The sequence below is a fragment of the Amblyraja radiata genome, chromosome 15, assembly GCF_010909765.2.
Source record: "Amblyraja radiata isolate CabotCenter1 chromosome 15, sAmbRad1.1.pri, whole genome shotgun sequence".
Classification (NCBI taxonomy): domain Eukaryota; kingdom Metazoa; phylum Chordata; class Chondrichthyes; order Rajiformes; family Rajidae; genus Amblyraja; species Amblyraja radiata.
The window spans coordinates 48,691,536-48,705,516 of record NC_045970.1 but is presented as its reverse complement, the minus strand read 5'-3'; the positions used below and the strand labels follow the sequence as shown (position 1 = coordinate 48,705,516).

Genomic DNA, 13,981 nt, shown 5'->3' with positions numbered 1-13,981 from the left:
GCGACATAACGTGGTCGCTTGAGCCGTACGGCCTCGCGGGGCAGGTCCCACTTCGATCGCCGGAGCCGTATGGAGTTGCTGGTCCCGACATCGCGCGGGGCTCCGAAAAACTGAGAATCCAAAAATTCCGCGCGGCAACGGCCTGCCGGCCCGCAGCCGCATTGAGGCCGTACGAACCGCCTCGACGGGCATGCGCAGCGTCTCGACACAGCGTACGCAGCGTCTTGACGGCGTACGCCTAGCGCGAACTTCCCGCGGACTTCACGTCAACTCGTATGGGATCACTCGACCTCCGCGCAGCCCCCGCTTCCGGTTTGGTCGCGCTTGCCGCATGCAGTCGCATGCTCGTGAGACAGGCCCTTAAATCACCTGGAAATTCCACACCCATGGTCAGGATTGAACCAGGATCGCTGGAACAGTGAGGCAGTAGAACCACTGCTCTCTGTGCTACCCCCCTGAGTTCTCTCCCGGTGGCCTGGATAATATTTATCCTTCAGCCAAATAAGAAATGTACATAATTAGGTCATGCGCTCATTATTATTTATGGGTCCTAGCTGTGTGTAAATTGGCCGCTGCTCTCCCCACTGTACAAACGTGAATGAAATTAGACTCGTTCATTGACAGTAGCGTTCTGTCACGAGAAGTGCCATTCAGATGTGAGAATATGCTTTCCGTTTTCCAAAAATGTAAAATTGCAAATGCGCACACAACATATATGCGGTCTTTTGTAGGAAGGAACTGCAGATGCTGGTTTAAACGGGAGATAGACACGAAAAGCTGGAGTAACGTAGTGGGACAGCCAGCATCTCTGGAGAGAAGGAATGGTGATGTTTCGGGTCGAGACCCTTCTTCAGACTAGTCTTTCGGGTGTAGTCTGTCGGTTCGAGAACCCTTCTTCAGAAGAACCCTTCTTCTTCATCAGTTTAAAGAAGGGTTTCGGCCCGAAACGTTGCCTATCTCCTTCGCTCCATAGATGCTGCTGCACCCGCTGAGTTTCTCCAGCATTTTTGTGTATCTTCGATTTTCCAGCATCTGCAGTTCCTTCTTAAACCCTTCTTCAGACTAGTCCGAAATGTCACCCATTCCTTCTCCCCAGAGATGCTGCCTTTTCCCGCTGAGTTACTCCAGCTTTTTTTTGTGTCCACCTTATGTGTGCTCATCCATGCAAACATCTGTTTTATCATTTAATTGAAAGTCGTAATACTCAAGCCAAGCTGTGAAGCAACGTCTGACGCCCGACGTCACTCTGCCAAGTCGTATAAAACCAACATTTAAAGGTATCTTGGCAGGGGAGGCATGATAAAGTTCACCGTGTTGTTCGGCAAATCTGTAACACCACAATCCGACGTCAATGTGCAGGGAATGGAGGGATGTGGATCGCGAGCAGGCAGAGGAGATTAGTTTACCCTGGCGTTATGTACGGCACAGACATTGTGGGCCGAAGGGCTTGTGCTACACTGTGTCGCACAGTCATAGAGGCATACAGTGTGTAAACCAGGCCTTCGGCCCAACTTGTCCACGCCGACCAACACGCCCCATCCATACTAGTCCCACCTGCCTGCATATGTGCCCATATCCCTCCAAACCCGTCCCATCCACGTTCCAGTCTATAGAGAGACACAAAGTGCCGGAGTAAATCAGCGGGTCAGGCAGAATCTCTGGAGAAAAGGTATGGGTGACGTTTCGGGCCGGGACCCTTCCTCAGACTGACCTAAAACGTCACCCATCCTTTTTCTCCAGGGATGCTGCCCGACCCGCTGAGTTACTCCAGCATTTTGTGTCTATATTTGGTATAAACCAGCATCAACAGAACCTTGTTTCCACATGTATCTGCTCAACTAACTCCTCCAGCAGCTCGATTCATATACCTACCACTCTTTGTGTAAAACGTCACCCCTCAGGTTCCTATTAAATCTTTCCCCCCTCACCTTAAACCTATGGCTTAATGGTTCTATGACAAGATTTCACTTTACAAGATGTTTGTGTTCTCTGCGCACAATGAACTTTGGAGGAAAGGTCTGTGGTTGCTCACTTTCTCCGTTTATTAGAGTCATAGCATCATACAGCCATTCGGCCCAACTTGCCCATGCCGACCAAGATGTCCCATCTACATTAGTCCCACCTGCCTGCGTTTTGGCCCATATCTGTCTAAACTTTTCCTATCAATGTACCTGTCCAAATGTCTTATAAATGTTGTTATAATATTTGTCTCAACCTCCGGCTCAGCGGTAGAGCTACTGCCTCACAGCGCTAGAGACCCGGGATCGATCCTGACCTCCAGTGCTGTCCGCGTGGAGTTTGCACGTTATCCCAGTGACCACGTGGGTTTCCTCCTGGTGTTCCGTTTCACCCCACATGCTAAAGATCTGTGGGTTTGTTGGTTAATTGGCCTTTAAAAATTGCCCCCAGTGAGCCGGGAGTGGATGCGAGAGTGGAATAACATGGAACAAGTGTGTGCGGGTGATCGATGGTCGGCGTGGACTCGGTGGGAATAAGGGCCTGGTTCACTGCTCCATCTCTCAACTCAGCTAAAGTTAACAAAATGGCCATCTATCATTGACAACAGAGGAGTCAGATTCTACTGTACATTTTTGGCAGCCTATGCTTAAGTGAAGAAGCCAATCTTTCAGATTTGGCTCACAAAACTGTATAGATATCTAACAGCTCCCAGATTTCATCAGGCACATGCCAAGTAGTTATATAACCATTACTTGAATGTTTCTGACCTCCTTTGACTACCTGAAGGATGTGGAAACTTTGGAGAGGGTGCAGAAGAGGTCTAACCAGAATGGTTAGAGGACATTAGTTTAGTTTAGAGACACAGCGCAGAAACAGGCCCTTCGGCCCACCGAGTCCGCGTCGACCAGCGATCCCTGCACACTCACACTACCCCACACACACCTGGGACAATTTTTTACACTTGTACCGAACTAATTAACCTACAAACCTGTACGTCTTTGGAGTGTGGGAGGAAACCGAAGCTCTCGGAGAAAACCCACGCAGGTCACGGGGAGAACGTACAAACTCCGTACAGACAAGCACCCGTGGTCGGGATCGAACCCGGGTCTCCAGCACTGCAAGGGCGGTAAGGCAGCAACTCTACCGCTGCGCCACCGTGCCTCCCCTTACTGGCCGCAAGGACAGGTTGGACAATCAGGGATGGTTTTCTCTGGAATGTCGCAGGTTGAGGCCGGCACGGTAGACTTGCTGCCTTACGGCGCCAGAGACCCGGGTTCGATCCTGACAATGGGTGCTTGTCGGTACGGAGTTTGTCCGTTCTCCCCATGACCTGCGTGGGTTTTCCCCAGGAGCTCCCACACTCCAAATACGTACAGGTTTGTAGGTTAATTGCTTTGGGTAAAATTGGCCCTAGCGTGTGTAGGATAGTGTTAATGTGCAGGGGATCGCTGGTCGGCGCTGTGGGCCGAAGGGCCAGTTTCTGCGCTGTATCTCTAAACTGAGCAAAGAGAAGTATATAAAATTATGAGAGGCAGAGATAGGATAGACATTCAGAACCTTTTTCCCAAGGCGGAAATGTCAAAGACTAAAGGACATAGCTTTAAGGTGAGAGGGACCAAGTTTAGTGTAGTTTAGTTTAGTTTAGAGATACAGCACGGAACAGGCCCTTCAGCCCACCGAGTCCGCACTGCCCAGCGATCCCCGTACACCAGCACTATCCCACCCACTAGGGACAATTTATAATCTGTACCGAAGCCAATCAACCTACAAACCTGTACGTAGTTGGAGTGTGGGAGTATGAAACCGGAGAAAATGCACGTGGTCACGGGGGGAACGTACAAACTCCGTACAGACAGCACCCATAGTCGGGATCGAACCCAGGTCTCTGCCGCCGTAAGGCAACACCTCTACCGCTGCGCCACCGTGCTGCACATGCACTTTTCTGAAGCAGTTTGCGCTAATCGGAGATTGTGTTCAGGTAAGGCGATACTTTACTGAACTGTATGCAAAAAAAAGAATTCATTGTCCTTTGACCATTCCACTTAAAGTAGATTTGATTAGCAGTTGATTCTGGACCAGAGTGTTTCAGTATTCCTTCACGTCACAATTGCCACCTTTAGACTTCCTGACTGTGACTGTGACTGTGACTGCTTTGGATGTGGCACGGTGGCACAGCGGTAGAGTTGCTGCCTTAACAGCGCCAGAGACCCGGGTTCGTTCCTGACCACGGGCGCTGTCTGTATGGAGTTTGTACGTTCTCCCCGTGACCTGCGTGGGTTTTTTTCCGGGTGCCCCAGTCTCCTCCCACACTCCAAAGACGCACAGGTTTGTGAGGTTAATCGGCTTGGTAAAAGTGTAAATTGTCCCTCTTGTGTGTAGGACTGTGCAAGTGTACGGGGTGATCACTGGTCGGCGCGGACTCAGTGGGCCTAAGGGCCTGTTTCCTCGCTGTATCTCTAAAGTCCAAAGACTTCACCCTCCCCTCGCTCTTTGAGATCCATCGGCTGTTCTATCCTTGGAGAAAATGAATAGACGACGTTTCGGGTCGAGACCCTTCTTCAAGGTCTCAACCTGAAACATCACCCATTCCTTCTCTCTGCCTGTCCCGCTGAGTTACTCCAGCGTTTTGTGTCTATCTTCGGTTTTGCAGTTCCTTCCTACACATTTTGTCAGCTGCACCATCCTCATTGTCCTGTTATGATCTCACCTCCTATTAGCAAGATATTTATTGGGGCAATAAAATTTTAATACTGTGGGCTTTCATAGTCAATCTAGTGGTACAGAAGCGCATTTGTGTTGCTAACCTATTTCAAATACATTAAAGGACTGATGGGTTTAAATGCTCGTTCAGTGTTGATTGTGGATTGTCAGCGTGGATTGTGCACAATAGATCTTGTCTCCTGAGAACCGGCTTGATGTTACTTAAGCTCAATTTATATTTGACCCCTAACACCCATCAGAGGCACGGCTCACCCACCCCATCTGTCTGCTGGATTTCAACCCCAGCCTCATTAATAAACACTCGATAATGCATTGGTGTGAAGCAGTCGTAATTCAGATAGCACAGTGGCACAGCTGATAGAGCCCCTTCCCCGCAGCGACAGTGAGCTCGGTTCGATCCTGACCTCGGGTGCTGTCTGTGTGTGGAGTTTGCACGTTCTCCCCGTGACCGCGTGGGTTTCTTCCGGGTGCTCCGGTTTCCTCCCTAAGATGTGCGGGGTTTAGGTCAATTGGCCTCTGTAAAATTGTCGTGGTGGAGAAGCTCGTGGGTTCCTGAGATCCTGAGAGCGATGCCGTCTGGAGCTGGTAGGGCCACCCATGGCAGTAAGGTCGAGGGGGGAGGTCTCTGACAAAGACCTCAACGGTGGAACAGGCGGAGGACGATGGCTGACCTTAGTGGGGCGTCACAACGGCTGGGAAGGCGGATGAAGGCTGCAGCAGAAAAGGGTCTCCGGTCGTCTTGGACTCCATGCCACTGGATCCTGACCCAGATCTGTCAAGGACCGTGGGGTGGCTGTCTGTGCACCAGTCTCCCCACGTTAAACAAAGTCACGCACAGGCATCCTCCATATAGGGAATAGCACCCTGGAGACACCCATGGTCACCCATGGGGCCTAAGAAGGAAAAATAAAATCCTAGTGTGTAGGGAGTGAATGAGAAAGTGGGATGACATTGAATTAGTGTGAACGGTAGATCGATGGCCAGTGTGGACTCGATGGGCCGAAGGACCTGTTTTTATGCAGCATCTCTAAACTAAACTAAACTAGTCAAAGAAACATTAATTGGGTATGTTATAAATAAATAATGATTTTAGGTCACAACTCAAAACAGTGAACAGATACCAGGGTTTGATCCTAACTGAAGGCGCTGTCTGTGTGGAGTGTGCACGTTCTCCCCATGACCCCGTTTTCTCCGGTTGCTCCTGTTTCCTCTCACATTCCAAAGATGTGCGGATCTGTGGAAGGGTCTCGACCCGAAACGTCACCAATTCCTTCTCTCCATAGATGCTGCCTCACCTGCTAAGTTACTCCAGCATTGTGTGTCTATCTTCGACTTTACCAGCATCTGCAGTTCTTTCTTACATGGATCTGCAGGTTAATTGGCCTTTGTAAAAATGCCTCAAAGCGTGTCATGAGTGGCTGAGAAAGTGGGATAAGATAGAACTAGTGTGAACTCGGTGGGCCGAAGGGCCTGTTTCCATAGACACTAAATGCTGGAGTAACCCAGCAGTTTCTCTGGAGAAAATGGACTGGTGGCGTTTTCAGGCTGGGACACTTCTTCAGATTGATTGTAGATGGGGACGGACTGGAAGCAAGAAAATAACCAGGACAAAGCAGGGCTGGCAACAGGTAGGGAGGTTCCCTGATAGTCCGATTGTTGGCTTGGGACAGTGGGATCCCAGGACGGATACATCATTGTGAACTATGGAACTGTGGCACTGGTTGACCGACTTTTAATGGAGGAAGGGGGGAGGGTGGAGGGGAGTGTTTGTGTAAGTTGCCTAAAATTAGAGGTTTCATACGTCCGTTCATACCACTGGGTTTTAAGCTACCCAAGCGAAATATGAGGTGCACGCTGTATTTCTAATGTAATCTAAACTAGGCAAAACTAGTTCTGCGGCACGGTGGCGCAGTGGTAGAATTGCTGCCTTACAGCGCTTGCAGCGCCGCAAACCCGGGTTCGATCCAGACCACGGGGTGCTGTCTGTACGGAGTCTGCACGTTCTTCCCGTGACCCACGTGGATTTTCCCCGAGATCTTCGGTTTCCTCCCACACTCCAACGACATACAGGTTTGTAGGTTAATTGGCTTGGTATGAGTGTGTAAATAGTCCCTAAGGTAGTCACAAAAAGCTGGAGTAACCCAGGTCGACAGAATTCTCTCCAGAGATGCTGCCCGTCCCGCTGAGTTACTCCAGCTTTTTGTATCTACGTTTGGTTTAAACCAGCATCTGCAGTTCCTTCCTTCCCTGTAAATAGTCCCTGGTGTGTGGTGTTGTGCGAGTATGCAGGGATCGCCGGTCGGCGTGGACTCGGTGGGCCGAAGGGCCTGTTTCCACGCTGCATTTCTAAACTAAACGAAATATTAATTGCATCTGTTGTATCCAGACAATTTGATTTTGGGTCACAACCTCTCTCATCTTTCTTTCCACAGTTATAAGCGAGTCACAAAGGCAAAGACTAGAAGCTGTAAGATTCTCCTCACGGTTTGCGTTGGCCCTATTCTACGAAGCAGGCACTTGTATTGATGAGCCCTGGGCCGCAAAGTATATCGTCGACAATCCCTGCATCCGCTTCATTTCCATCGACAGTAAGAAGCGCAGTTCAGGTCAGTTCTGCCATTCTTCTTCCCCGTAACAACAGGTAAAGAGCGGACATTTTAAAGGTATCCCGTTGTCACAGATGTGCCATTGTTTTCCACGCCTCTGGATGGTGCATATAGTTGGAGTCATACAGCTTGGAAACATGCCCTTCTGCCCAACTTGCCCATACTGACCAACATGTCCCATCTAATCTAGTGCGGCACGCTGGCGCAGCGGTAGAGCTGCTGCCTCACAGCGCCAGAGACCCGGGTTCGATCCCGACTACGGGTGCTGTCTGTACGGAGTTTGTACGTTCCCCCCCTGACCTGCGTGGGTTTTCCCCGGGTGCTCCGGTTTCCACCCACGCTCCAAAGACGTGCAGGTTTGCAGGTTAATTGGCTTCAGTCAATTGTAAATTGTCCCTAGTGTGTAGGATAGTGTTAGTGTGCGGCGATTGCTGGTTGGCGCAGACTTGGTGGGCCGAAGGGCCGGTTTTAGAGCTGTATCTCTAAAACTAAAACAAAAATAAATACTAGTCCCACCTGCCTGCGTTTGGCCCATATCCCTCTAAACCTGTCCTATCCATGCACCCGTCTATGTGTTGCTTAAATGCTGTGATCGTCCCTGCTTCAACTACCTCCTGCGGCAGCTCGATGCATACACCTACCACCCTTTGTATCGAAACCCCTCAGGTTCCTATCAAATCTGTCGGCTGTATTGAAAGAAATCAGAGAAGCCAAAGTGTAGAAACAAGGAACTGCAGATGCTGGTTCACAAAAAAAAGACACAAAGTGCTGGAGTAACTCAGCAGTCAGGCAGCATCTCTAGAGAACATGGATAGGTGATGTTTTGGGTCAGGATCCTTCTTGTGACATATTATCCTTTCTTCATCATGACTATCTGAAGAATTTGTGTCAAAAGAAAGAACTGCAGATAGTGGTTTACACAAAAGGACACAGAGTGCTGGAGTAACTCAGCGGGTCAGGCAGCAGCTCTTGAGAGCATGTACATTTTTAGTTTTCGTTTTTTAGTTTTTGTGATAGAGATGCCCCGCGCCGACCAGCGGTCGCCCCGTACACTAGTTCTATCCTACACACGAGAGGCAATTTACAGTGCGGGTGGAAACCGGAGTGCCTGGAGAAAACCCACGCAGGTCACAGGGTAGAACGTACAAACTCCTCACAGACAGCACCCAAGGTCGGGATCGAACCCGGGTCTCTGGCACTGCAAGGCAGCGACTCTACCGCTGCGCCACCGTGCCGCCCGCTAGGGTCTATGTGTCTAAGTGACTCTCTCAAAGCCTTTTAATTGTCACAAGTTTAGTTTAGAGATAGAGCGTGGAAACAGGCCCTTCGGCCCATCGAGTCCATGCTGACAAGTGATCGTCGCACACTTACACTATCCTACACGCAATGGAGACAATTTGCAATTACACCAAGTCAATTAACCTACAATCCTGTAGGTCTTTGGAGTGTGGGAGGAAACCGGAGTCACTGTTGTCAGTGCCTCCATCACCTCACCTGGCAGCATCTTCCAGGCACCCTCCACGCCTCTCTAAAAAGACCTGCCTTTAAACATCTCCTTTAAACTCTGCTCCCTCTCACCTTGAAACTATGCCCCCTATACTTTGACATTTCCACTCTGACCGTCTAAATCTCTCATAATCATACACACTTCTATCAGAATAGACACAAAAGTAACTCAGCAGGACTAGACCCAAAACGTCACCCATTCCTTCTCTCCGGAGATGCTGCCTGTCCTGGCAGCAAGTCTCTCTCTCTCAATCTGTCCCTTCTTTGTGGCAAGTAAAGGGAGCGTTTAACTCCCCCGCTCCCCCACTCCCCACCTCTTCAGACTGAAGAAGGGTCTCGACCGAAAACGTCACCCATTCCTTCACTCCAGAGATGCTGCCTGTCCCGCTGAGTAACTCCAGCATTTTGTTTCCTTTGGAGTGCGGGTGGGGCACCCGGAGAAAACCCACGCAGGTCGCGGGGTAGAACGTACAAACTCCGTACAGACAGCACCCTAGGTCAGGATCGAACCCGGGTCTCTGGCGGTGTGAGGCAGCGACTCTACCACTTCACCGCCCCAGATGGGTGCCGTTTCGGGTCGAGTCCCTTCTTCAGACACAATAATTATTTGTACCCTTCCTTCTGTTGGGGCCGTGTAGAGTCGCCTGAAGTTGGGCCCTCGGTGGTCGTTCACACCACGGTTCAATTTGGAGCGGAAAATGTGGATAAAGAGAAGGGAGACGTGGAACCTCTGATCCTCGAGCAACTGCAGAAGGTGCTGCCAGCACTTCCAAAGCCCACCAGCATCAAGTGCCGCAAGTGGAGATTCTCACAGGTAACCTGCCCTCAGTCGAGCTCTCCAGTTCCCATCTGAAATCAAATCTGTGCAGGAAAAATGTTCCCGATGATGGGGGAGTCCAGAACCAGGGGCCACAGTCTAAGAATAAAGGGGTAGGCCATTTAGAACTGAGATGAGAAAAAACTTTTCACCCAGAGAGTTGTGAATTTGTGGAATTCTCTGCCACAGAGGGCGGTGGAGGCCAATTCACTGGATGAATTGAAAAGAGAGTTACATAGAGCTCTAGGGGCTGGCGGAATCAAGGGATATGGGGAGAAGGCAGGCACGGGTTACTGATTGTGGATGATCACCCATGATCACAATGAATGGCGGTGCTGGCTCGAAGGGTCAAATGTCCTCCTCCTGCACCTATTTTCAATGTTTCTCGTTTTAGTTTAGTTTAGTTTAGAGATACAGCGAGGAAAGACGACCCTCGACCCACCACGTCCGCGCCGACCAGCGATCTCCGCACATCAACACTATCCTACACACACGAGGGACAATTCACAATTGGCCGACAAACCTGTACGTCTAAACTACGTCTAGAAATTGAGGGCTCAAACATTTGGCCGGGTGCTGGTTCAAACCGAAGATAGACACAAAATCCCGGAGTAACTCAGGCGGCATCTCTGGAGGAAAGGAATAGGTGACGTTTCCGGTCGAGACCCTTCTTCAGACATTTGCTGAACTGCATCCCAAAAATAGGAACGTCATCGCTAGGAGGCACAATAATGTACCATTGAACTCACGGCTATATATATATATATATATATACATATATATAGCCGTGAGTTCAGTTGTATAATATATATATTTGGTTCAATATACATATATATATATATGGTTCAATAGGCGGGAGGAGATAAATTATGATCTTTTCGAGGTCATCAAGGTGGAGGAATTGTTTTATTTTAGCTATCGTCCGAAGCTAGCTTTTACCACGGCATTGACTTGTTTGTCAAATTTCAGTGCTGAGTCAAATATCACGCCGAGGTTTTTGACGTGAGGTTTGAGTAGTGGGGTAAGGCTGCCTGCTATCATTTTGATTGAGTCCGAGGGGCCGAGAAGGATGACCTCAGACTTACTCTCATCTAGTCGTTTCTCTTATCCCTAACCAGTCTGAAGAAAGGTCTTGATCCGAAACGTCACCCATTCCTTCTATCCAGAGATGCTGCCCGTACCCGCTGAGTTACTCCAGCTTTTTGTCTCTACCAGTGGTATGAACGTGGATTTATCTAACTTGGTAACCCTTGCATTTACTCTCTCTCCGTCTCTCCCCCACCCTAGTTGTCGTACTAGTTTCACTGTTGTCCTGTTGAGTTTCATTGTCTATATAACTCGTTATCACCTAGCCCACAGCCCGCTTCCATCATCATTGTTGTTTTTTATATATATCATTCATTCATTTGTTCTATATCACCGTCTATATCTCTCGTTTCCCTTTACCCTGACTCTCAGTCTGAAGAAGGGTCTCGACCAGAAACGTCACCCATTCCCTCTTCAGAGATGCGTCCTGCCCCGCTGAGTTACTCCAGCTTTTTGTGTCTATCTTCGGTTTCAACCAGCATCTGCAGTTCCTTCTTACACATATATTTCTATTTATATATATATTTGTGATTTTCTTGCAGGTCACTGAGGCAGTCTCCAGTGATCCAGGGCAAATGACCCTCAGCATTCAGCCACTGCTGGTGGTAGGGGGAGACAGCTTTACCCATTCCAATTTTGACGGCTGTGTGGAGTCGGCCTTGGCTGTCTTGAATGTATTCAAATGTCATTTTTAAGTTCAGTTTACTTTATTGTCACGTGGGAAGTTTTTGTTGCGTGCTAACCAGTCAGCAGGAAGCCAATACATGATTACAATCAAGCCATTCGCAGTGTACAGATATCCATCTTGTATCTAAGTATTTGAATGAAGGAAGGAATGAATAAATGAATGAATAGACAATAGACAATAGGTGCAGGAGTAGGCCATTCGGCCCTTCGAGCCAGCACCACCATTCAATGTGATCATGGCTGATCATCACCAATCAGTACCCCGTTCTTGCCTTCTCCCCATATCCCCTGACTCCGCTATCTTTAAGAGCCCCATCTAGCTCTCTCTTGAAAGTATCCAGAGAACCGGCCTCCACCGCCCCCTGAGGCAGAGAATTCCACAGACTCACAACTCTCTGTGTGAAAAAGTGTTTCCTCGTCTCCGTTCTAAATGGCTTACCCCTTATTCTTAAACTGTGGCTCCTGGTTCTGTACTCCCCGAACATCAGGAGCATGTTTCCTGCCTCTAGCGTGTCCAGTCCCTTAATAATCTTATATGTTTCAATAAGATCCCATCTCATCCTTCTAAATTCCAGAGTGTACAAGCCTAGACGCTCCATTCTCTCAGCATATGACAGTCCCGCCATCCCGGGAATTAATCTTGTAAACCTACGCTGCACTCCCTCAATAGCAAGAATGTCCTTCCTCAAATTAGGGGACCAAAACTGCACACAATACTCCAGGTGTGGTCTCACTAGGGCTCTGTACAACTGCAGAAGGACCTCTTTGCTCCTATATTCGATTCCTCTTGTTATAAAGGCCAACATGAATGAGTGCTAGGGCTCTGTACAACTGCAGAAGGACCTCTTTGCTCCTATATTCGATTCCTCTTGTTATAAAGGCCAACATGAATGAGTGAGTGAATGAATGAATGAACAATACTTTAGGCGCAGTGAAATCCTTTGTATTGGATACAATACACAAGGTATGCAAAGAGTGGCCACATATAGGACGTTGACAAAGTTACAAAAGTATTCACTACAGTCCGATGGTCTCTCTTTGTTCTCCTGGCGGCCTCCACGCCCCCCACCACGGTGACACAGTGGCGCAGCGGTAGAGTTGCTGCCTCACAGCGCCAGAGACCCGAGTTCGATCCTGACTATGGGTGCTGTCTGTACGGAGTTGGTATGTTCTCCCTGTGACCTGCGTGGGTTTTTTCCGAGATCTTTCGGTCCCCCCCCCCCCAAACTCCAAAGACGTACAGGTTTGTACATTAATTAGCTTGGTATAAAATGTAAAATTGTCCCTAGTGAGTATAGGATAGCGTTAACGTGCGGGGATCATAAGGTCATAAGGGATAGGATAGAATTAGGCCATTCAGCCCATCAAGTCTACTCCGCCATTCAATCGTGGCTGATCTATCTCTCCCTCCTAACCCCATTCTCCTGCCTGCTCCCCATAACCTCTGACACCCGTACTAATCAAAAATCTATCTATCTCTGCCTTATCTTTGGCCAGCATAGACTCAGTGGGCCGAAGGACCTGTTTCCACGCTGTATCGCTAAACTAAACTAAACTAAACTGAACCATGTAGGAAGGAACTGCAGATGCTGATTTACACCGAAGATAGACACAAAACGCTGGAGTAACTCAGCGGGACAGGCACCATCTCTGGCGGGAAGGAATGGCTGACGTTTCCAGTTTCCTTCTTCAGACCCGAAACTAAACTAAACCACACTGGCTTCTTGGTTCTCTTTGTGGAACTCCCACAACTGTTCCCTCTTTGTTAATTTAAGTTAGAGATACAGCGCGGAAACAGGCTCTTCGACCCACCGAGTCTGCACCGACCAGCGATCCCCGCACACTAACACCACCCTACCCACACTGGGGACAATTGTTACATTTATACCCGGCCAATTAACCTAAAAAAAACGAAAATCTTGGAGAAAACCCACGTGGTCACGGGGAGAACGTACAGATCCCGTAGCCTGGATCGAACCCGGGCTGTAAGCACCGTAATGCCCCTGTCCCACTTAGGAAACCTGCACGGAAACCTCTGGAGACTTTGCGCCCCACCCAAGGTTTCCGTGCGGTTCCCGGAGGTTGCAGGTGGTTGCCGGAGGTTGCAGGTAGTGGAGGCAGGTAGTGGAGACTGACAAAAACCCTCCGGGAACCGCAGGGAAACCTTGGGTGGGGCGCAAAGTCTCCAGTGTTTTCCGTTCAGGTTTCCTAAGTGGGACAGGGGCGTAAGGCAGCAACTCTGCCACTGCGCCACCGTGCCCCAGCGGCGGGTCCCTCTCTGTCCTCGACCGACCTCCGACCTCCGACCCCGACCCCACGCCTCCGGACTCGGCGAGTATTCCAACCCCCTTAACGGGCGTTCAGAGAAGGGATGGATCCAAAAGGCCCTCTGATGAAATTTGGCACACAGCTCACGTTTGCATTTGATCTCGAACATAATGGGAACATGTGTTAGGCATTTGAGAGCAGGGAGAATGTGCGGAGCAAGCCAAAGAAACATGACTACCAGCAGAGGCAATGCAAGGGGGAGAAAAACACAATGATCTGTGCACAGTGACTAACGCTATTAATCAGAACTTCAGAACATGCATCTGTCAGC

General features: G+C 49.3%; 1 protein-coding gene across 1 annotated transcript in view; it reads left to right on the top strand.

Moving 5' to 3' along the window:
• rnls (renalase, FAD dependent amine oxidase) overlaps positions 1-11,477 on the top strand; it is a 94,085-nt gene extending 82,608 nt beyond the window's left edge. Inside the window, exons 5-7 of the mRNA XM_033034371.1 lie at positions 7,113-7,286; positions 9,431-9,606; positions 11,238-11,477. Coding sequence (XP_032890262.1) covers positions 7,113-7,286; positions 9,431-9,606; positions 11,238-11,390 — 503 coding nt within the window. The 3' untranslated portion in view covers positions 11,391-11,477. The remainder of the gene's footprint in view (positions 1-7,112; positions 7,287-9,430; positions 9,607-11,237) is intronic.
• Positions 11,478-13,981: the final 2,504 nt, after the last annotated feature.